Source organism: Fukomys damarensis, unplaced genomic scaffold, assembly GCF_012274545.1.
Source record: "Fukomys damarensis isolate Sample0158 unplaced genomic scaffold, DMR_v1.0_HiC HiC_scaffold_24, whole genome shotgun sequence".
NCBI lineage: Eukaryota > Metazoa > Chordata > Mammalia > Rodentia > Bathyergidae > Fukomys > Fukomys damarensis.
The window spans coordinates 57,917,825-57,940,005 of record NW_022900936.1 but is presented as its reverse complement, the minus strand read 5'-3'; the positions used below and the strand labels follow the sequence as shown (position 1 = coordinate 57,940,005).

The following is a 22,181-nucleotide window of genomic DNA, read 5'->3' as shown; positions in this document are numbered from 1 at the left end:
ATCTTCCCTCCCTTTCAACTTCATTAGAGAGTTTGAGGAGTAGTGTCATTAAGTCTTCTTTAAATTTCTAGTAGAATTCATCAGTAAATCCATCAGGGCCAGGGCTTTTTTTGTTGATAGTTTTTAAATTACATATTCAATTTCATAGGCTGATATTGGTTTATTTAGAATTTCTACTTCTTCTTGATTCAGTTTGGACAATTCATATGCATCTAGGAATCTGTCCATTTCTTCTATATTTTCTATCTATTAGAGTAAGATTCTAGAAGTAGGTTATCTTCTGGATCTCTGTAGGGTCTGTTGTGATTTCTCCCTTTTCATTCCTAATTGCATGGATTTGGGTCTTTTCTTTCTTCTTTTTTCTTTTTCTTTTTCTTTTTTTTTTTTTTGATAAAGTTGGCAGCTAAAGGTTTGTCAATTTTATTTAATCTTTCAAAGAACCAAGTCTTTGATTCATTGATTCCTTGTATTATCTTTTTTTTTCTTGGTGCTTGGGCTTGAACTCGGTTCCTTGCACTTGCAAGGCAGGCCACCGAACAGCTGTATTATCTTCTTAGCATCCATTACATTAATTTCTGCTCTGATTTTTATAATTTCCTCCCTTGTATGAGCTTTGAGTGTGACTTGCTCTTTTTTTTTCTCTCTAGAAGCTTAAAGTTCAACATTAGGTTGTTTATTTGAGCCTGATCTTTCTTCTTAATATGGGAATTCATAGCTATAAATTTCCCTTGTAGGACTGCTTTCACTGTGTCCCATAAGGTTCAGAATGTTTGTATTGTTATTACTGTCTAACTGTAGAAATTGTCTGACTTCTTTAATTTCATCTGTGACCCATTGGTTGTTCAGTAGGTTGTTATTTAATTTCCATGTGTTTATGAAGTTTTTATGGTTTCTTTTGCCATTGATTTCCAGTTTCATTGCACTATGGTCTGATAATATACATGCGATAGGACTGGGGATTTAGCTCAGTGGCACCACACCTACCTTGCAAAGTGCAAGGTCCTGAGTTTGATCCCTGGTACAAAAAAAACCATATATATATATATATATGTATGTATGTATTTTTTTTTCTAAAATTTCAACTGGTCTAAAATATTGCTAGCGTGAAAATGATAATTTGGAGAATATCTCATGTTTAGCTGAGAAGAATGTGTAGTCTGATGTTGTGGAGTGGAAGACTGCAGACATCTACTAAGTCCATTTGTTCAAAAATTTGAGTTCAATTCTAATATTTCATTATTGATTTTTTTGTCTAGTTGATCTGTCTATATGTGATAGTGGGGTATTGAGATCCCCCATTACAATGGTATTAGTACTTATGTGATTGTTTATGTCTGTTAATATTTGTTTTGTATAGTTGGGTGTGCTGCTCTTTGGTGCATATATATTTAGGATTGTTATCTCCTCCTCCTGGATTGTTCCCTTTACCAGTACATGTATCTTAATCAGTCATGGCTTGAAATCAACTAGCAGCTGGTGTATTGATTTTTCATGCTAGTTTTAAGAAATCTTTCTTTTCATCATCACTAACTGCAATCCTGTCTTTTATGTCTGATATTCTGTCTGCACATTGGCTTATTCTCCTATGTATACTTTCAATGGAATATTTAATCTCCTGGATATGTTTGAATTGGTTTCATAGATTCCATTTCTTTCCTTAGGTGTTCATAATTTTTATCATTTTCCTAAGCTTTTCTATTTTTTTTATCTGTATCTGCTCTAGAGATACTAAACATGTCTTTTACTATAGTCACTATCTCCTTAGTTATCCTTAGTTATCTGAGAACTTATTTCTGATGTGAGTTTTTCTAAAGCCTTCATCTGCTGTGTTACTTCCACTGTTACCACTTCAGAGAGTCCAGGTAGGTGGCTTTTGGCTTATTCCACTTCAATGCTCCCTGGATTTTCCTTTGATGAACTGAAAGTCTGGGGTTGCATCTTGTTTAAGTGTCCTCTAATTTTCTTTTTTAATTTAATTCCTGCATTGATGCTTGTAATTTACTTACGGTGAGTAGCTTTATTGCTAGTGTTTAGAATCCTTAAGTAATGACTTCTCCTCAGAGGTGTCTTCCATGTGTAGCTCGTTTTGGATTTTGAGTTTGTTCAAGATCCTATTTCTTCAGTTTATTGCACATGAGAAGTTGCTATCCACTTGGCTCAGCCCCTGGTTATTTGGCACTGGCCTATAGCATTTTTTAAAGACCCTTAGGCAATCTCAGTCTTGGTATACCAAGAACAGCTGATTAGCACAATTATGTCTCCTTGGCTAAAGTGGTAAAATCAGCAATAACAGTAGCATCAAACACAGCCTAGAAAATGACAAACTGTGCCCCCTCCTGGAAGGGTGGGAGCACTGGTGAGGGCGGGGAAGGCTGTTGGCCTAGGTCAGAATGCACTGTGTGTGAATTTGTGCCTCTGTCCTCTTAGAGGGTGTTTGGTAGAGCCTCTTTTTTTCCCCCTAGTACCAGGGATTGAACTCAGGACCTTGTTCTTGCCAGGCAGGCATGGTGTCACTGAGCTGCACCAGCCCCTTGACAGAGCCTCTTTGAAGTTGGGTTCAGAAATGTAGAATTGGCAAAATTATTGTCAGCTTCCTACAACAGCTGGTTTGTGATTGGCTGTACTGAATATTCAGTTGCATATCCCACATCAATGCACTTCCAATGAGATTATCTGAAAGACATGATTGACAGATGACTGAAGGATTATATCCCGTTTCTTGACCTCATGGTTTAAATGGAATTAAAGATGAGTATAAGCAGTGATGAGGTCAACTTCTTGGTGAATAGATACTTGCAAGAGTCAGGATTTTCTAATTCAGGATTCACCTTTGGTATAGAAAGCCATACAAGTCAGTCTAATATAAATGATGCACTTGTCCCACCTGCTGCATTGATCTCTATCATCCAGAAAGCTCTATAGTATGTAGAGGTAGAAGTTAGTATAAATGAGGATGGTACCTTGTTTGATAGTCAGCCCATAGGCTCTTTGTCTCTGATACATGCCATAATGCCTGATGTAGTACAAACAAGACAAGCTTACAGAGATCAGCTTGCACAGAAACAGGCAGCTGCTGCTGCAGCTGCAACCAACCAACAAGAATCTAAAAAAAAACAAAAAACAAAAAAACAAAAACAAACAAACAAAAAAAACAAGAAAATGCAGCAAATAGGGAAGAGAATGGAGCATGTACTGTTGCAAATAATCATAATTATATGGTAAAAGTAGATGGGGATGTTGAAATCCCTCCTAATAAAGCAGTTGTGTTATGGGGCCATGAATCTGAAGCTGTCATCTGTGCCTGGAGACCCGTTAGTGATCTCTTGGCATCAGGGTTGGGAGACTCAATAGCAAGAATATGGAATCTCAGTGAAAATAGCACCAGTGGTTCCATACAGTTAGCACTTAGACATTTCATGCCAGAAGGAGGACAATATGTTCCAAATAACAAGGATGTAACATCTCTAGATTGGATTGGTGAAGATACACTTCTAGCAACTGGTTCATATGATGGATTTGCCAGAATATGGACTAAAGATAGTAATCTTGCTATAACCTTAGGGCAGCATCATAAAAGCCCTATATTTGCATTAAAATGGATAAGAAAGGAAATTTCATCCTAAGTGCTGGAGTAGATCAGATTACAATTATTTGAGATGCATATACTAGTGAAGTCAAGCAACAGTTTCCTTTTTATTCAGCACCAGCATTGGATGTTGAGCAGAGCTACAACACCTTCGCTTCTTATAGTATAGATATGTGCATTCATGTTTGAAAATTAGGACAAAACAGACCCATTTAAACATTCCAGGGACATTTAAATGAAGTGAATACTATCAAATGGGACCCAACTGGCAGTCTCCTGGCCTCCTGTTCTGATGATATGACTTTGAAGATACGGAGTATGGAAAAAAACAACTGTGTCCATGACTTGAAAGCACATAATAAAGAAATTTATACTGTTAAGTGGAGTCAAACAGGACCAGGGACAAATAATCCAAATGCCAACCTTATGTTATCAAGTGCATCCTTTGATTCTACTGTTATGTTACGCGATGTAGACGGAGGGATTTGTATCCATACTTTGGCAAACCACAAAGAGCCTGCGTACAGTGTAGCTTTCAGTCCTGATGGCAGGTATCTGACAAATAGTTTGACAAATGTGTGCACATCTGGAACACACAGACAGGTGCTCTAGTTCACAGCTATAAGGGAACACGTGCAATTTTTTGAAGTTTGCTGGAATGCAGCAGGAGACAAAGTTGGAGCCAGCGCATCAGATGGTTCAGTTTGTGTATTAGATCTTTGGAAATAGTGCTACTAGTTGGAGGCCATGGACCAACTATGAATGTGTACATAGCCAAAATGACTGTCCCTGACCCATGTACTGCTATAGTCCCACTTGAACCATGGCCAGTCCACTACAGCCAAATATAAAAGAAATATATAATACCAGTGTATATTAACAAAATTTCACCCTGAAGATGACAGAATTTTGTCACAACTTGTGAATTCTGTTCACCAAGAGCTGGAATCTAATCTGCTGTGCCCCTAAAATTGCATTTAGATGTTTTAGAAATTAAAAACAGAAGAGATAAATAAATATACATTTGAAAAGTAGACTAACAGCTGGGCGTGATGGTGCATTCCTGTAACCCCAGCACTTGGGATGCTAAGGCAAGACCAGCCTGGGCTACATAGTGAGTTTCAGGTCAGTCTCAACTACATAGTGAGACCCTGTCTCAAAAATCAAACAAAACAAGCAAAAATAAATAAATAAAAAGTAGACCATACATGTACCAGTTTTTGGCTACTAATGACAGCCTTGTTTCTCTCTTTGAATCAGTAGACACCATGAATTATAGTCTTTTTTTCCCCTTCAGAGTGAGCAGTTTTTATATACAGAGAAAATGGACTTATAAAAACTTGCAGGGCCAAGGATGTAGGTCAATGGTTACACTATCTCCCCAGTACCAAAAAAAAAAAAAAAAAACAAAAAAAACCTTGCAGCAGTAGTTTGTTCTTGCTTTTAAATTTTGTTTTTGGTTTAGATTATGGATGCATGAAGTAAGGGAGTGAGTCAGTTTCTTTCTTTCTTTTTTTTTTTTGTCTTTTAAACAAAAATTATTTAAAATACTTTTATGCATTCTTTTGAAAAGATAGATATTTGGTACATTTTATGGCTCTTAGAGAATATATTTGATGGTGCATATTGTGAAAGAGGAATTGGGAATTAAATGAAAATGTATGTCCTTGGTCATGTCAATCTGTAACACATATCAAAAAAAGTGCATTATGCTTTGGTTTTTTGTGGTTTTTGGTGTGTGTGTGTGTGTGTGTGTGTGTGTGAGATGTGGCTTAAATACAATAGCTTCTTTGTAGGGGGATATTTCTGCTAATTAAAGACTAGGAGGGCACAAAGTTTTTTTAAAGTACCATAGAGAAGATAAGTTAAAAAATTATTTTCTGATGGGCTGGGGATTTAGCTCAGTGGTGCTGCCTGCCTGGCAAGTGCAGGGACCCGAGTTTGATCCCCAGTACTGCCCCCGCAAAAAATCTGATGTTTTGTGGAGATAACTAAATTATGGTTAAAATGTGCACTACTGTGAAAAGGAGCGAAGTAGTTTTGGATTTTTGATTTTTTGTTTTGTTTTCTAAGAGATTAAAATGTTTCTGGATAAGGATTATAAGGATTAGCTTCTCAAAGTGTCCATCATTCTGAATAGAAGTTTAACTATGTAATGTAACCAAACTCCAGTATTTAAAAATATCTCATTATTTTTCTTTATACAGAGCAAAATAACAGCACATCACACTGCCATTCCATGGCAAAATGTTTGCTACCTTAGTTTGAAAAACAACCTTTAAAATGAAAGACTTACTTCAAGGTGAAAATGACAAACTGTGGTAACTATTAATTTGCCACCTTTAACCAGATGAGGTAGTGTTTACATAACAAAATCTAAAATGAATCAGAAAATTGTATGCAGTAAGTAAGCCTTCAATATGGCAATTTTACACTCAGGGGAGGAAATTTAAAAGGGGTTAGGAGAGAAAAATAGAGAAATAGAAGAGGAAGAAGAGATTAGAAGCAAGGCTGGAGGACAAAGGAAGATCATGCAAACTTTGGGAAACTAGTGAAGAAGACAGGAGAGAAAGAGAGAAGGAAGAAATAAAAACAAGAGCAAAACAAAACAATGACAAAAACTAGAAACCACTGGCCAGGTGTGGTAGTTTAGTCCTATAATCTCAGCACTTAGGAGGCTGAGGCAACAGATCACTGCGTGTTCGAGGCCAGCCTGGGCCACATAGTGAGTGCAGGGCCAGCCTGAACTACAAAGCAAGACCTGTGTCAAAAACTAAAAACACAAAACAAAACAAAAAAGCTATAAACCATGTTCACATTCATATAAAAACAAGAACAATCAAGAAAAAACAAAACAAAACAAAAAGACAAGAATTAGAAGAGAAAGAAACAAAATGTTCACTTTAAGTCAGGTCTTTGCTATCACTGGTAGGCAGCATGGGCAGACAGAGACTAGATCTGGGTTTATTAATCCTAGAAAGTTTTATTCTTTGTAGATTTGTGGAATCATTACCATGGTCAACATCAGAACAGTTCAAGTATCACTGGATCCCTTGTGCTACCCTAGTTTTTCATATATGTAGACACTCTTTCAATTTAAAAAATTTGTTTTTGCAGTGCTGAGATTCAAACCCAGGGCCTCTTGAAAGCTAAGCAAGCACTCCAACTCCATTTTCTTTAAAACTTTTTGCTTGGGCCGGTGATTTAGCTCAGTGGTTCCTCTGCCTGCCTTGCAAGAACAAGGAAGTTCAACTCCCGGTACCAAAAAAATTAAAAAATAAATAAAACTCTGTGCTTAATATATAGCCTGTGATTCTGATTACCAAGTTTCTATTGATTAATTTAATTTTCTCATAAAAGTGAATATTGAGCCTATAATATAGATGACTCTTGATTAGCAATATCACTTTCTATAAGCAAAGAGCTGCAACTAAATTTATAAACCAGTCTGGAGTACTCAAGTAAGTTGGCCACTTAATTTGGGGTAGTGCCACTTAAATACAGGCAGTGTGACTCATGCAAAATTTCCTTTGGAAGCACAAGATACCTCAAAGAGATAAAGCAGTGGCAGGGGTACATTTGCAACTGTATCATTTCTCAATAGAGCAATTCTAAGTGGCAGGAATTTATTTATCTGGGTATGGTTAAAGATTCTCCTGAGCTTCACAAAAGAGGATAAAATGGGTGTACTCTCAAAGATTACTTTATAGTTTATGAAAACAATACAAATAGGTGCTACAGAAAGATATGTATTTGAACTGATGTCTTATCTATTTATTTTAGTTTTAATTTTTTGATTAGGCAATATAACATGATTCAAATATCAAGAAGTACATTCTATTAATTTTTGTGTAGTGATGTCCTGAAGTTTTCCATCTGATGATGAGTTTCTCAATGCAATCAGACAAACGTTTACCTGAGACTCTTCTAAAAGTGTTTAGTAACCATCTGCATTTTAAATGATGCTAAGATAGTAAGCCCAGGTTTTAACAGACAAGTAAAGTTGTTAAAATATTTATCATTTGAAGACTACCTTCATGATTCTTGTTTTATTTTCTTACTTTTCACTATGTAGCCCAGGTTGGTCTCGAACTCACAGCGATCCTCCTGCCTCAGCCTCCCAAGTGCTGGGATTACAGGCGTGCATCACCACGCCTGGCCTGTATCAGCTTTTTGGGAATTGTAAAAATACAAGAGTTATTCAGATGGTTTAAAATCAAACTTTAAAAAAAATGATGGATTAAAGAAAAAATTTGAACCCCAGGACAAATGTTGTTCTTTAAAAAAAAAGATTAGATTCTTTTTATATTCACAGACTATGCTTGAAATGCATTGCAGAATTTTTATCCCTTTAAAAACTCTCCTACTGGGCTGGAGATTTAGCTCAGTGGCATCGCGCCTGCCTTGCAAGTGCAAGGTCCTGAGTTCAATCCCCACTACTGGGAAAAAACAAAACAAACAAACAAAAACTCTCCTATATGTGGAGAAGTGAGCAGTAAGAGAAATTGCTGGTCCATTAAGTATGGATGTGAAACTGCTGTAATAGAATCCTGTTTGACATCCATGAGTATAACAATAATTACTGCTTAAATTCAAGATTCAGGAAACTGTCCTGTTTGAGTCTGCGTGAACCCACACATGTGAATCTGTACTGTTTAAGGCCAGTACCAGGGAACGGTTAAAGGGTACATGGCTCAGCAGTCTTACCATACTGAGACAAAACTAATTAAGTGTTTGGGAAGACACTTAATTAAGTCTCTTGTGTTACCTTTTATAGCTAAGCACTGAATAAAGATAGTTGTTTTCTAAAATGTCCGATAGTAAGAATTATCTGGGACATTTGTTAAACTGATTTCCCTACACTTTCCTGAGACAAGATACTCCAAATCAAGTTGGTTTAGGGCAGAATGATAGTCTGTATTAGTAACACAATCCCAAATGCTGCTTGTATCCGGACAAGTTTGGGAAACACCTAATTAAAATATATAATTATTCAAAATATTATACTTCTTTTAGCAGTTGTCATTGCTTCTTTGAGGTCTACATACAAATACATATTTTCATACAACAGCGATAGCACTGTGAATGAGACCACAGTTCACTATTGAATGATTTTGTAGTTCAGTTAGCTTCATTCTGTTCTAAGAATAGATTATTCCCCAAAGCCTGATCAGATACCTGACAAAGCAAAAAAAGTTTTTGGTTGCAAAGAAAACCGAAATCTCCTGAATTAAAAAATTCAGAGAATGGCTTTGTAGGTTGCTAGTGGTAGAATGCTTGCTTAGCATTTCCAAGGCCTTGAATTTGATCTCAAGCACCAAACCACAAAAACAAAACAAAAAAATTAAATCTATCGGCCGGGTGTGTTGGCACACGCCTGTAAACCCAGCACCCGGGAGGCTAAGGCAGGAGGATCACTGTGAGTTCCTGCCTGGACTACATAGTGAGTTCCAGGTCAGTCTCAACTACATAGTGAGATCCTGTCTCAAAAAACCAAAAGAAAAAAAAAATTAAATCTATCACTACTGCTAGGAAAGCACAACTAAAAATCAAACACAAAATAGTATTCTATTATTAGGTGAAAAAGTATTTTTAAACTACCATTATATATTTGGTAACACAAAACTACTTTAAATATAGAAATACCTTACTTATAATCATTTAATCATTATTTTTTTTTTGTAAACTGGCACACATACAGAAAAGTGCCTGATTTGTGTATGAATTTTTAAAATTTTATTATTTTACTTTTTTGGGTACCAGGGATTGAACTCAGGACCTTGTGCTTTCAAGGCAGGAGCAACGCCACTGAGCTAAATCTGCAGCCCAAAACTTTATTTTTCATTGACACATTGAAAATTATACATATTAATGGGGTACATGTACTGCTTCAATACATGTAATATGTGTGAATTTTTACAAAGTGAACACACCTATGTTAGCTTGTTATGATTTATATCTAGATGTCCCCCACCTTAAAGTCTCACATACTCCTAGGTGGGGCATTTGGGAGGTGATTAGATGGTGGGGGCTAAATGTGATTTAGGAGGTTAAGCTTGGTCAGAGGAGGTGGGTCACTGGGGGTGTGGCTGGGAAGAGTATGTGTCCCTCTTTCCTTCCTAGATCTCTCTGCTTCCTGCTACCATGCCAGGAGCTGTTTCTCCTCTGCAATGCCTGTGACATGCCATCCTGCCTTGGAGCCAGGTGACTATGGTCTGAAACCTTTACAAACCAAGCCAAAATTTAATTTTTGGTACTGGGCATTGTTTCCGAGACAAGAAATCAAGGCATAGTTGGAACTACATCAAGACCCTAAAGGTTACTAGTACCCCAAAAGCCCTCTTTATGCCATGCTTTTGTTATCAATATCCTCTTCCCCATTGTGTAACTGTTATTCTGCTTTAAACAGATGTTATATTCTTGAATTTTATACAAATAGAATCATACATACAGTATATTGTTTGCTTTAATTAAATAGTGAGACTCCTGAATGTTGTACAACTCTCATTTTGCTAAAATATTTCATTGTGATGCTATTACAATTTACTTCCAATTCTTCAAAACTACCATTTAGGTAATTTCTAGTTTGGTGCTATTAAAAATAATGCAGCTATGAACATTTTGATATACACCTTTTTTGAACACATTTCTGTTGTACAGACACCTAGAATAGAATTCTTAAAAGTTTTCCCAGTAGCGGGGTGTGGTAGCGCACGCCTGTAATCCCAGCACTTGGGAGGCTGAGGCAGGAGGGTCACTGTGAGTTCAAGACCAGCCTGGGCTACATAGTGAGTTCCAGGTCAGTCTCAACTACATAGTGAAACCCTGTCTCAAAAAAAGCCAAACCAAAACAAAACAAAAAAACCAAAACCCAAAAAACAAGAAGTTTTCCCAAATAGTTGTACAAATCTACACTCCTACCAAAACTTTAAATTCCAGTTGTTTAGTACCCTCACCAATTGATGTCTGCCCTTCCACTTTAGCCATTCTAGGTGTGAAGAAAAGTATCACATTGTACTTATGAAGAAAGGTATCAATTGTGTTAATTTGTCTTTCCCCGAAACTTCTGACTAGAAGTTAACACCTCTTTCATTTAAGTGGCTGTTTTTAAAGGTGCCTGTTCAGTTTTATCCATGTATCTTTTAGTACTTTTTCCATTTCAAGTTTTTTTTTATAGTTCTTCTCATATGCTGGATACAGATTTTTGTAAGATGTTTATATTCCTGTCCTCTTAAAAAAACCTCTGTATGATTTCAGAAAACCTGTACTTATCTACTTGTAGACTCATCCTCCTAAACTGTGGCTTACATGCTACCAATTTCTCAAAAAAAAAAAAATTTTTTTTTTCTTTTTTTGAGCAAGGGCCTCGCTATGTGGTACAGGCTAGCCTTAAGCTTATACAGCCCAGATTGGCCTCAAACTCACATGCACCTTTTGTGTATTTTCCTTTTTAAAATGTATTTTCCTTTTTAAAATGAGTCATCAAAATACTCTATGTCCACCTTGTCTAGCCAGTAATTTCTCTCTGCCTTTCCTCCGCTACATATTCTCACATTTACTTAACTCTGTGGTTCTGAGTGGAAAGTGTACATATAAGGAAAGTACCATTTATTGCAAAGAAACACTAGAAATCAGGAATGAAATATGATCCTCAGTGTGACCTTGACCAAATCAACCTCTTTAGATTTTAAATCCCTCTTCTGTATAATAGGATTAGAATAAATTATTTAAAAAATCATTATCTAAGAAGCTGTTTTACCTTCAGAAGCATTAAACACCCATCTGTCTACTCATAACCATAATTCTGCTCTTTAAAAAATGGTGACTTGTTTCCTTGCTCCCAGGTGGGAAAATTGAAAGACAGGTCCTTTAGTTGCTCTCAGAAATCCTCAGCAGGATCATGTTCCATAGGAACTGTTAACATACTTGATTATGAGCCCTTCTATTGCCTTTCTTCCATCTGTTCGAATTTTCTATTCCCCTCTGTGTACTTTCCCAGGATCATCTCCCAGGTAAACTACTAAACTCAGGTCTCTGACTCAACTTCTGAGGGGAATGTAAACCTTTTAGAAGTTAACATTTTATCAGGCTGGGGATTTAGCTCAGTGGTTCTGCCACCTGCCTCGCAAGCGCAAGGTCCAGAGTTCAATCCCCAGTACCAAAAAACAAACAAAAAAAAAGAAGTTAACATTTTATCACACCCCATTTGAGAAAGTTGGATATTATCTCATGGACTAAAAATGACCCCATCTATAATGAATAGCCTTTCCTTTTTTAAGTGTTTGTCTATATAAACTTGGCACTCCATAGGAATACAAAACTGTCCACTTCACATTGCTTCCTCACTCCTGTGAAAATTGTAAAATAATGTAACAGTAAAGGAAATAAAATATATCTTAGGCAACATATTGGATTGCTACAATGGATGCTGCTACACTGTTAATTGAATCTAAAATCATCCGGCTTGCAATATGATAAATTGCAATGCTTTAATTCATGCTAAAAATTAAAATGAGTACCATTGATCTTTACTTTAGAAGTGAATTTTTAGAAACCAAATGCTTTTTCAATTTGAAGTACTATTCAGAATGGGATAAAATTCTGTATACCACAGGGCTGGCAATTTAGCTCAGTGGTTCTGCTGCCTACCTCGCAAGCGCAAGGACCTGAGTTTGATCCCTGGCACCCCCCGCCAAATCCTGTATACCACAATTCTGAATCATTGAAGAATACGATTATAGGATGTTTTGCTGACTACAGTAAGGGCCCAATTCAATTTTGTGACTTTAAATTAAAATTGATAAAGGAAGAAATAAAAAATGCAAAAAGTCATGCTGAAACAATAAAAATAGAAGATGGCATGTTTTCTAGAAAATCTTATCTCCCCAACAAAAAAAGCAAAGTTAATTTAAATCCACTTTTTATTCTTTCATAGATTTTTAATAATTTACACAACTTTTAACATAAAGATAGTGAAATCTCAAAGATGAGGAGGCAATACATATGGCCTCTTCTATTCGTTCTTCAGGATGGAAGGAAATTTCCCAAGAGTACAATGTGTGAGATTTAACACTGGAAAAATACATATGAAACTTGTTTAACTGGCTGCTCTTAGGATCAGGCATAGCACAATAAATATAGAACTGCATAATCTTTTTAAAAGATCGCTTGTAATTTAACACATTCTTTCTACAGAAATACTATCAATTACCAATCTGAAATTCTACAACATACAGGTGAAGGGACACTTAAAATGAATATCTGAGCACAGTTTCTCTAGCATCCTTGCATTCATACAACAACATTCTTAAAAGGAATAAAAATGTACATCTCAAATTCAGGATGACAAAAAAAAAAAACAAACAAAAAACAAACTTGGTCAATTAGTTTCTTCATATCATTTATCATGACCACAATTCTTGTTTGCTGGTAGGTTTAAAGTAGGAATAGAAAGTTTTTGAAATGCTTTTAACTTTCACTAGTTTTAGGGCCTCTAGGTAGGAAGGTCTCACTGGGAGCAAACTGATAAAGCAGCACCATTAAGTCCACATCTCAGCAAATCACTGCATAATTTTGTCAATATTCTGAAAGGTTAAAAAAGTTGTATGGAAGACTATCTTTCCCCAATGGCAGTCCACTGTAAAAACATGCAGCTTGCAAGAATGTACATAAAACTACATCTGAATTCTCAACTGGCTGCATCTTTCTTTAATGAACAAAAGATATGTATTACATAAAAATTTAAATAACAGAGGCATAAAATACATATTTTTATTTATGCTATTATATTTGTGTATTTGAGATTGTCAGACATGTTCACATACTCTTTCCTCTTCCCAAAGATGAAGCAATGGTGCCAGCAATATCTATCAGAAAGATTTAATAGGAAACTTGATCTTAGAGCTGCTCTACAGTGTGCCTTATTATTTTTAAACATATACCGAAAAGACAGAAAATTATCTCTTTTTTTTTCCACATGACCCGGATTTTGTTACCAATCAATGTAAGCATTAATTTCATCCCCATGAAACAGAATGGAGACTGCTATGCTCCTATAGCCATGGACAATCGGAAAAATTTTCTGAGCCAGTGAATGAAAAACCACATGAAAATAAAATTTTCTACAACTGGTAAGCCAGGTGTTCAAAAATTCAACAAGCAAACAAACATGCAAACAAGTGATACATGTCAATACTCTGTAAAAACATCATGCTACTCTGGCCCCAAGGAATTGCTACAGCACAGCTGGTTCTTACAGGGCAAAAAGCCTTAAAGCACTAGTACTAAGTATCTTCTCTGCGGAATTTCACTGTCCATTATACTGCTACACGCTTCTTAGACACTCAGGCTTATGTGCTGTTTGAGGAAAAGAAAGAGAATATGATGTAGTTCGAGTTTCTTATTATTATTTTAATTATATTTTTAAAGGGATTTTCTAGTAATGTAGTATATAATAGTCCTTGATACTAAAGTTTTCCTACTTTAAAAAATGATATTAATCTAAATTTGACTATCTGGTCCCTTTTTCCCACTTTTTTAGAGGGTACTGATTCATCTATTCTGCTGAGCTCCCCAAAATGCCTGTTTTAAAACAGTATAGTCCCCAGTAGTTTCCCATAAATATTCCTGATTTATACTGGAAAAGCAATGCATAATTGTTACATTAATCATTCACCTTTTAAAAAGTATTTCCTGCAAAGCAGTTACTTAGCAAAACGCTAAGCTACACATGGGCTTACCACATAGATATTGAGTTGTTTCCCAAGTATCTGTCAAAAGGTTTAGACATTGGGCCTTTCATTCAAAATTCACTGCCAAGAGTATACATGCAGCAGTCCTGTTTACAATTTAATGGACACGAGGAAAGAGAAAGCCCAGGACAAGGAGGGCTGTCATCTTCAAAACACGTTTACAGTAGTACAGCCATTGTTTATCATATTTACTACATTCACCACTTCAGGTAAAGGATCAGGGAGGACCATCAAACACTGCAACAAAGGAATGTTTCTTTTATATAAGACCTACCAAATAAACTGCAAAACAACTAACACACATAGGCACTAGTCACAAAGCTACACAATAAAGAAGCTAAGGGTCTGAGATGAGAAACTGAGGAAAATATACACATGTGAGCTTGCTGAGGAAAAAGGAGGAAAGAAATCACAGTTCTAATCTTCAAGGCTACGGAATGCATTCTGCATATCTTCAAGAAGTTGTGCATAGTCGGCTTTGATCTTTGCCTCACCATCTTTCACTGGATCCTGAAAAAAGACATTACATATCCAATTTACTTTAACTTAGTAGATTTTGAGAACAAAGTTAAGTGAGACATACTGGTAAACCACAGGCAGGAGTCCAAACTATCTTCATTTTCCTTTACAGGCAAAAATGTATAAATGGACTCATACTCCAACCACACAGCGAGAAAACAAATATCAATTCTGTATTTTGCCTGCTAATCACATTTATTGACCAAATCTCAACAATATGGATAATTGAGTGAAATCATGCAGTGTCACATATTAGATGCATATGATAGCTGGGAATTCATTTAATCAAAGAAGAATTTATGATTAAAGGTTTGATACTGTAACCCTGAGATAGAGAAGTAAAACCTGGAAAATAATCTTAAAATCCACCATACGTACAATCTTTATGAAAAGCAAGTTAATCAAGTAATATACATAACAGAAACTAAAATGTCAAGCCGGGTGCAGCTCAATGGTAGTGTACTTGCCTAACATGCATGAGGCTCTGGGTTTGATCCCTAGCCCCGCAAAAACAAAAACAAAACAAAACAAAATTAAAAAAAAAAAAAGGAAAATACTAAAATATTCCAGCTCTTTGACCCAATCATTCACTTATAACAGCAGTGGCAAACCTATAGCATGCATGTTATTGTGTTTTTCTTTTAAGATGTTAATGTAGAGCTGTTTTTCTAAACTGAAACCTCAGTATTCAGGTATAATTGCAGTGTTGGCACTCTGCAATAAATAAGGGGCATAGAATGAAAAAGTGGCACTAGTCTCAAAAAGGTTTTCCATCTGTGACTTACAGGAATCTATAATAAACAAAACTGACTACATGATTGTTCATACCATTAACTGGAAATGTCCTAAATGTTTAACAAGGGATATATTCCTCTTTATCCCCAAATAATGTTACAGAAGAATATTTAATAACAAAAAAAACTCCCCACCTCTGATGTTAATTTGATTCAATGAACATAACTAAAAAGATCTCACCTTTAATCATATTAACAGAAAAAGACAAAATTCAATATACATATACCACTCACTCCCCATGACAAATGTAATCATATACTGTAAGCATGTACTAATAAAAAATTTTAACCTTTTACATGAAATTACATATAAAATTTTAGGTAACTTTATTTTTTTCATTCTATGCCATAAGGATTTCTCTATGCCTATGGATATTATTTGGAAAAAAGATACTGATGCTTTCATATGTTTTGCCATAATATACTATTGGCTCAGTTCATTCTTGGATGACATTTAAGAAGTGTAATGAAAGGGAGGGCAGAGGTAAGGGGAAAAAATGAGAACCAAGACCTGTCATGTAGAGGTACAAGATCCCAACAATGAATGTAACTGTACTGTAGCCCTAAAATGTACCAATAAACTCAATTAAAGCAGAAAAAAAGAAGAAAATATTTTTTAGAAAAAGGAAATACTATTTAGCTAAATTCTTAAATGATGTGCTTATGTTCTCTGAGTCTTATTTTCTTCATATATAAGTTCTCTTGTATTAGCTGCTTGGGTTACTATAACAAAATACCACAGACTGGGGGCTTCAACAGCAAGTTTGTTTCTCACAGTTTTGGAGACTGAGAAGCCCAAGATTGAATTCACTTTGTACTGAGGGCCCTTTTCCTGACTTCCTGCATTCTCACATGGTGGGCAGAAGGACAGAAGCAGAGAGGGAGGGAAAGAGAGAAGGAGAGGGAGAGGGGAAGGGACAGGGAGAGGGAAGAGAGAAAACTTCAACCTGTGACTTTGGTGGACATATAGTTAAGTCCATAGTACTCTCAACATTGCTGAGAGGATTGCATGGTGCTGAGCATAGATGAATCTTAAAAATTGCTCTAAGTGGAATATACAAAAATATGAGCAAATAAATGTGGGAAATTAGAATTGGGCCTTAATCAATAAAGGGTTTAGTTATGCAGTGTATATCAGATAAAGGCTTAGAAACCATGAAATGCACAGACCACAGAGGCCAGAGCATGGTAGGGAGGCTGTGTTGCAGGACCAGACAGAAGAAATAGGTTCCCAAAGCCAAAATGAGTCAAGATACAAGGCACCACATAAAGATGCTGCAAGCCAGGCAGCTACTTCTACCAGTATTTTTATTCTGATAGATGATAGAGTTTGGAGGATATGGATAAAAGTGTCCCTGGTTCTGAGTATTTTTAAATTATTGATTATAGAGAAAGTCTATTTATACAGGATCATATTTTCAAACTATAGTATAAACAAGCAAACACATACAAGCAAACACACACACACACACACACACATACATCATCTTAATTTTTTTTCTTTTCTTGAGGGTCTCACTGAGTAGTTCAGGCTGGAATTGAACTCAATATAGACTGGCCTTGAACTTGTGATGATCCTCCTGCTTCAGCCTCTGAATGCTACCACGCCCAGCTAAAATTTCTATATTAAACACTCAGAGCCTTTTTTTTTTTTTCGGTACTGGGGATTAAATTTAGGACCTTGCACTTCTGAGGCAGGTGGTGGAACCACTGAGCTAAATCCCTGGTCCTAAGCCTTATTCTTAATAGGTAATTAGTAAATGTTCCTAGATGTCATGACTTTAGAAATACAGCAATTAAATACAACCTAATTGATCAAATATTTTAAAATAATCTTATACACTTGAATTTCTATTGGCAATTTATCTATTTTTATTTTCATAAAAACAAGAGGTCACTCCAAGTTAAAAATAAAATCAAGTATGGTGGTACACCACACTAGTAACACCAGCACTCAGAGTGAGACAGGAGGAGGCCAGCCTGGACTACAGAGCCAGACACTATCTCAAAAAAAAAAAAAAAAAAAGAAAAGAAAAGAAAAGAAAAGAAAAGAAAAGAAATAGGTATCTGGAAGGAGTAAACAAAACAGACGTCATTTCAAAAGAAGATGAGGGCTAGATGTTAATAGGTACTTAAGGTAAATGCAACAAAGAATTTAGCTCTAAACTATCAGCCAGCTAAGACACAAAAGAAAACACATCAGCATTTATTTTAGACGTGACATACTATAATTTTCATGACTGGAATGCCTGCTTGAAAATAACTTTGAGTGAGGCCTAGTCTGGTTTTACATAGCCTGAGTATGAGTGAAAGTGATAATTGCTCAAGTTTCACACTCCAGATCTGGAACTCATATAAAAATAAACATTTCTTACTTTAAAAAGTTAAAGCAGAAACAAAACATACCTTGAATTTCATGGAGGAAAGTTTGTAGAGTATCTCCCCCATGTGCTCACGGATAATGGACCATGTGATTTTATTGTCACTCTGGGCAGTGGTCTCAACAGCTCTACGAGCCATATCATAAAATGAAATCATGTTAGACAGCATCCCTACTGTCTTGTAGAATGGGCAGAACCTGGGACAAATGAAGGCCAAAAGAGTTAACAAAAACAACCCCCATAAAACTTTAGGTATAAATTACTAGGGTGTTAGCTTTATTTAAATAGCTAGACTACTTATATTTACTGGATAATATGTAACGTATGAAAAAAGAAAAGCAAAAGAAAACACTAACTCCTTAATGAGTTTTGGGACTGCGACATCTCTGGAGAAATATATTTCTTTTACTAGTTTTAAGGATAATGTTTGTTTTTCTGTTAAAGTCATGTAGGAAAAACAAAAAAGACTGCCACAATACAAAAATTTTCCAAGGGTTGGTTTCTGTACAACGCAGTTAAATAAGTAACTGAAATGGTAAAATAACTGAGTCGTAAAGATCTGCCTGTGATAGTGGTTAAGGTTTAATAAACAATGGGAAAGCAGGAAACTTCAATTTATTAAAGTTCACAGTAGCTCTTTTCCTTCTAATGTTGTCAATTTTCATTTACTCATACCTTTTAATAACAAAAATGTATACATATGAGCAAATACTCATACTTGTTCTCATCAACCTTCTGCTATGTTTTAAGACACCCACACATAATTTCATACCCACTTCTACAACATCCTTTCCAAAGGAGATCAGTGAATTATGTTTGTATTGGTGGTTTGGTTCCTAGGGCTTCTTAAGTTTCTGATATAGTAGATTTCTGAAGCTTAATGATATACTGGCAAACTTTCTGCTTGCCCTACATTTTGGTTAATTCTTCTATTTGTTCAGTTCCCTCTTTAGTTTTTATATGGAATCAAATACGATTTGAGGGAGAAAAGTAGCCTAGGATGAACAAGCTCAAATTCTCAAAAGTTTAAGAAACGGGAATGCTAAACAAGCTACCGTAGTATATGTGCTGCCAAAGCAAGCACATAAGCAAGCTACAATAGTAACAGAGATAACACTGAAGAAAAAGCAAGCACTGGGGAGGAGTAAATAGAACTGGTTGCACTATGGAAATCAATATGGAGATACCTCAAAGAGCTTGGACTGGAGGTTGCATTTGACCCAGCCATCCCTCTGCTGGGTATCTTTCCAAGAGAACTAAAAGAATCATATTACAGAGAAGTATGTGCACCCATGTTTATAGCAGCACAGTGTGTAATAGCTAAATCTTGGAAACAGCCCATTTGCCCATCCGTTGGAAACTGGATAAAGAAGATGTGGTTTTTCTATAAAATGGAATATTACTCAGCCATAAAGAACGAGAAAATAGATTCATTCATAGGAAAATGGATACATATTGAAGATATACTCCTAAGTGAAATAAATAAGTCACACATGTGTAAATACCGAATAGTTTCCCTGGTGTGAATAATCTGCAACAATGCATAAGATTCTAATAAGATTACTGACATTTAGAAATGGGAAGAAAGCTCCTAAAGGTGTAGGGAAGGTGGGATGGGTAGGGGAAGAGTAAAAAGGGAAAAGAAAAAAATGTGAGAGAATGAAAAGATGAAAATAAAGTGTTTGTAGATGGGGAGGGGAGGAGGGGGTGAAGGGAGGACAGGGACAAGGGGAAAAAATGACAATCAAGACCTGTCATGTAGAGGTACAAGATCCCAACAATGAATGTAACTGTACTGTATCCCTAAAATGTACCAATAAACTCAATTAAAGCTGGAAAAAAAAAAATAGAACTTGTTGCGAGATGTAACAAAGACACTGGTAGAAAAAAAGTGAGGCAGGAAAGAGTATGATTTTTTAGGCAAAAGGTGAAAGAGACATGGGCAGTGCAAAGTAACAGTGAGAGAAAGCTTCTGAGGGAGGCAATGATCCCCAGTATCTGCAGACTAAGCCATAATTTAGCATAATTATAGATGGCTGCATGAATGAAAATACTGTCATAATTTGACAAATGAGCAAATCAAGACGTGGAACATATTATATCATCAGATGTCTGCTATGATTATATAAAAGAAGCCAATACATTGAATCAGAATGTATCTGTATGAGGGCAAAAAGTTTTTAATAGGCAGTTCCTTTGCCAAAACACAATAGAAAATCCTCAAATAAAAAAGGAAATCAGTATAGCTTACCTGTCATAAGGTGTATATCCATTTTGTTGCAGGAAATCATCTTTGATGAGTTTTGCTACCTCTAGAGTGATTTTATCAGTTTCTGCTAATGAAGCCTAGAAGAGAAAATTAGAAATTTACTTCTATGATGTGGGACCAATGCTGACAATCAATTAGCAAGCAGAAATTATATAATCAATACATAATCATCCATCATTAATAAATTCACCTTATAAGTGCTTTTTGATTGTTCTTTTTAAATTATGACAAAATTTACCATGTTAACTACAAGAGTACAGTTCAGTAGTGCTAAGTATATTCACACTGTCAGAAAGAGATCTTCAAAATATTTTGCAAATGTAAAACTCTATGTTCATAAATATTAACTCCACCAATCTACTTTACGTTTTTGTGATTTGACTACTTACATACTGAATATAAATGAAGTCATATAGTATTTGCGTTTTTGTGATTGGTTTATTTCACTTAGCATGACATCCTTGTGGTTCACTCATGTTGGGTTACTTTCACTCTTGACTAATGTGAATAGTGCTGCTATAATATAGGTGTGCAAACTGATTAATACTCTTTAAAAAAAAATACAACTTCAGATCCTGGCTTGCTATCTTAATAATTTCAATTCTCAGTGTTTTAAATGTTTTTGTGGTACTGAAGACTGAACCTAGGGGCAGTCTACCACTGAGCTACAATCCCAACCTTCTTCAGACATCTTCCAAAACTGCCCAGGGTGACCTTGGACTTGCCTTCCTCCTTCCTTACCGTCCTTTGTGGTGGGATTACAGGTGTGTTCTATCATGCCTAGCTGAATTCTCAGTTTTAAGTTTCTTTCGCAGTAATCAATAAAGGCTTGAAGCTATTACAATTTTTAAAACAATACATGATGTTTAGAACTATGAAGGACAGTAAGTGTGCACTTAATCTCTGAGCGCTGTTTTATTGGGATAGCTAAGTTATAAAGCTCATCTTCAAACATCAATGCCTCCAACTCTCTAATTTTGTAATCACTGTCAGCCCTGACAGATAATACCACACTGTCGATAGGATTATTAATGAATAAAGAGTTCTTGGAAATTGTGAGTTAACTGTACCTTAGCATTATTTATTTGTACTGAGCTCCTTAGGTAAGGATCAGATTTCTTTCTTTTTCAAAAAACATCCTTTTTGTCTTCATTCCTTTCTTCAACCACAGGCAAATATTAAAATGCTTTATGTGTTTTCTTTTTGTTTTTTTTTTGGGGGGGTATTTGTTTAAATTTATGTGAAAGGTATATTTTACTTTGTGCAGGTATTTTTCATTATGCAAAACATTCTTGTGTCTGCTGCTTTGTTTTTCAGATCCACCCACATTGCTGTGTTCCACATAATTTGGTGCTCTTCCTGCTCTTGGGTAATTCATTTTCTGAGGTGCTCATCTTCCATACTTTACTTTCTTCCCTAGTTCAGGACAAATGGAACTCCACTGATTACCTGCTACCATAATTATGCACTTAATGGCTCATTTGAGAATTTTCTTTGAAGACAAATATCCAAAAGTGAACTAAGTCCCAGGGTATTAAAACAAGTCCTATCACACGGTTCTCTAAAAGGGCAGCACCAGATGAGACACCCAAAGATGATACATCATCCTTCTATCTCAGCAACACTTAGCTACACCCAGTTTCTGCCATTCTCCCCAGTGTAATATGACGTACTGTTGTCCAGACATTTCCACAGAACTGTAACTTTTAGGGTTGTTTCTTCTATAACCTGTTTGCTCTTTCCTTTGCCCACATTTCTCTTAGCATTCTAGTCTCATGTTAACTTAAAGTAAATCTTTGTACATTTTCAATAGTATTCCATCAGTTTTAGTTTCAAACTTTCTCTTCCAAACTGTCACTAGTTTACTAACTTGATCCATGG

At 35.8% G+C, this 22,181-nt stretch overlaps 1 protein-coding gene and 1 pseudogene across 2 annotated transcripts in view; one reads left to right on the top strand and one right to left on the bottom strand.

Moving 5' to 3' along the window:
• The first annotated feature begins 2,748 nt into the window (after window positions 1-2,748).
• LOC104866303 lies at window positions 2,749-4,372 on the top strand (annotated as a pseudogene).
• Window positions 4,373-12,857: 8,485 nt separating this feature from the next.
• Window positions 12,858-22,181, bottom strand: part of Atp6v1a (ATPase H+ transporting V1 subunit A) — a 51,860-nt gene continuing 42,536 nt past the window's right edge. For both annotated transcript variants that reach the window (XM_033767989.1, XM_010630089.2), the window contains 3 exons: window positions 20,283-20,377; window positions 18,057-18,228; window positions 12,858-14,847 (listed from right to left, as the gene is read on the bottom strand). In XM_033767989.1, the coding sequence (XP_033623880.1) occupies window positions 14,755-14,847; window positions 18,057-18,228; window positions 20,283-20,377 (360 nt within the window). In that variant the 3' untranslated portion in view covers window positions 12,858-14,754. The remainder of the gene's footprint in view (window positions 14,848-18,056; window positions 18,229-20,282; window positions 20,378-22,181) is intronic.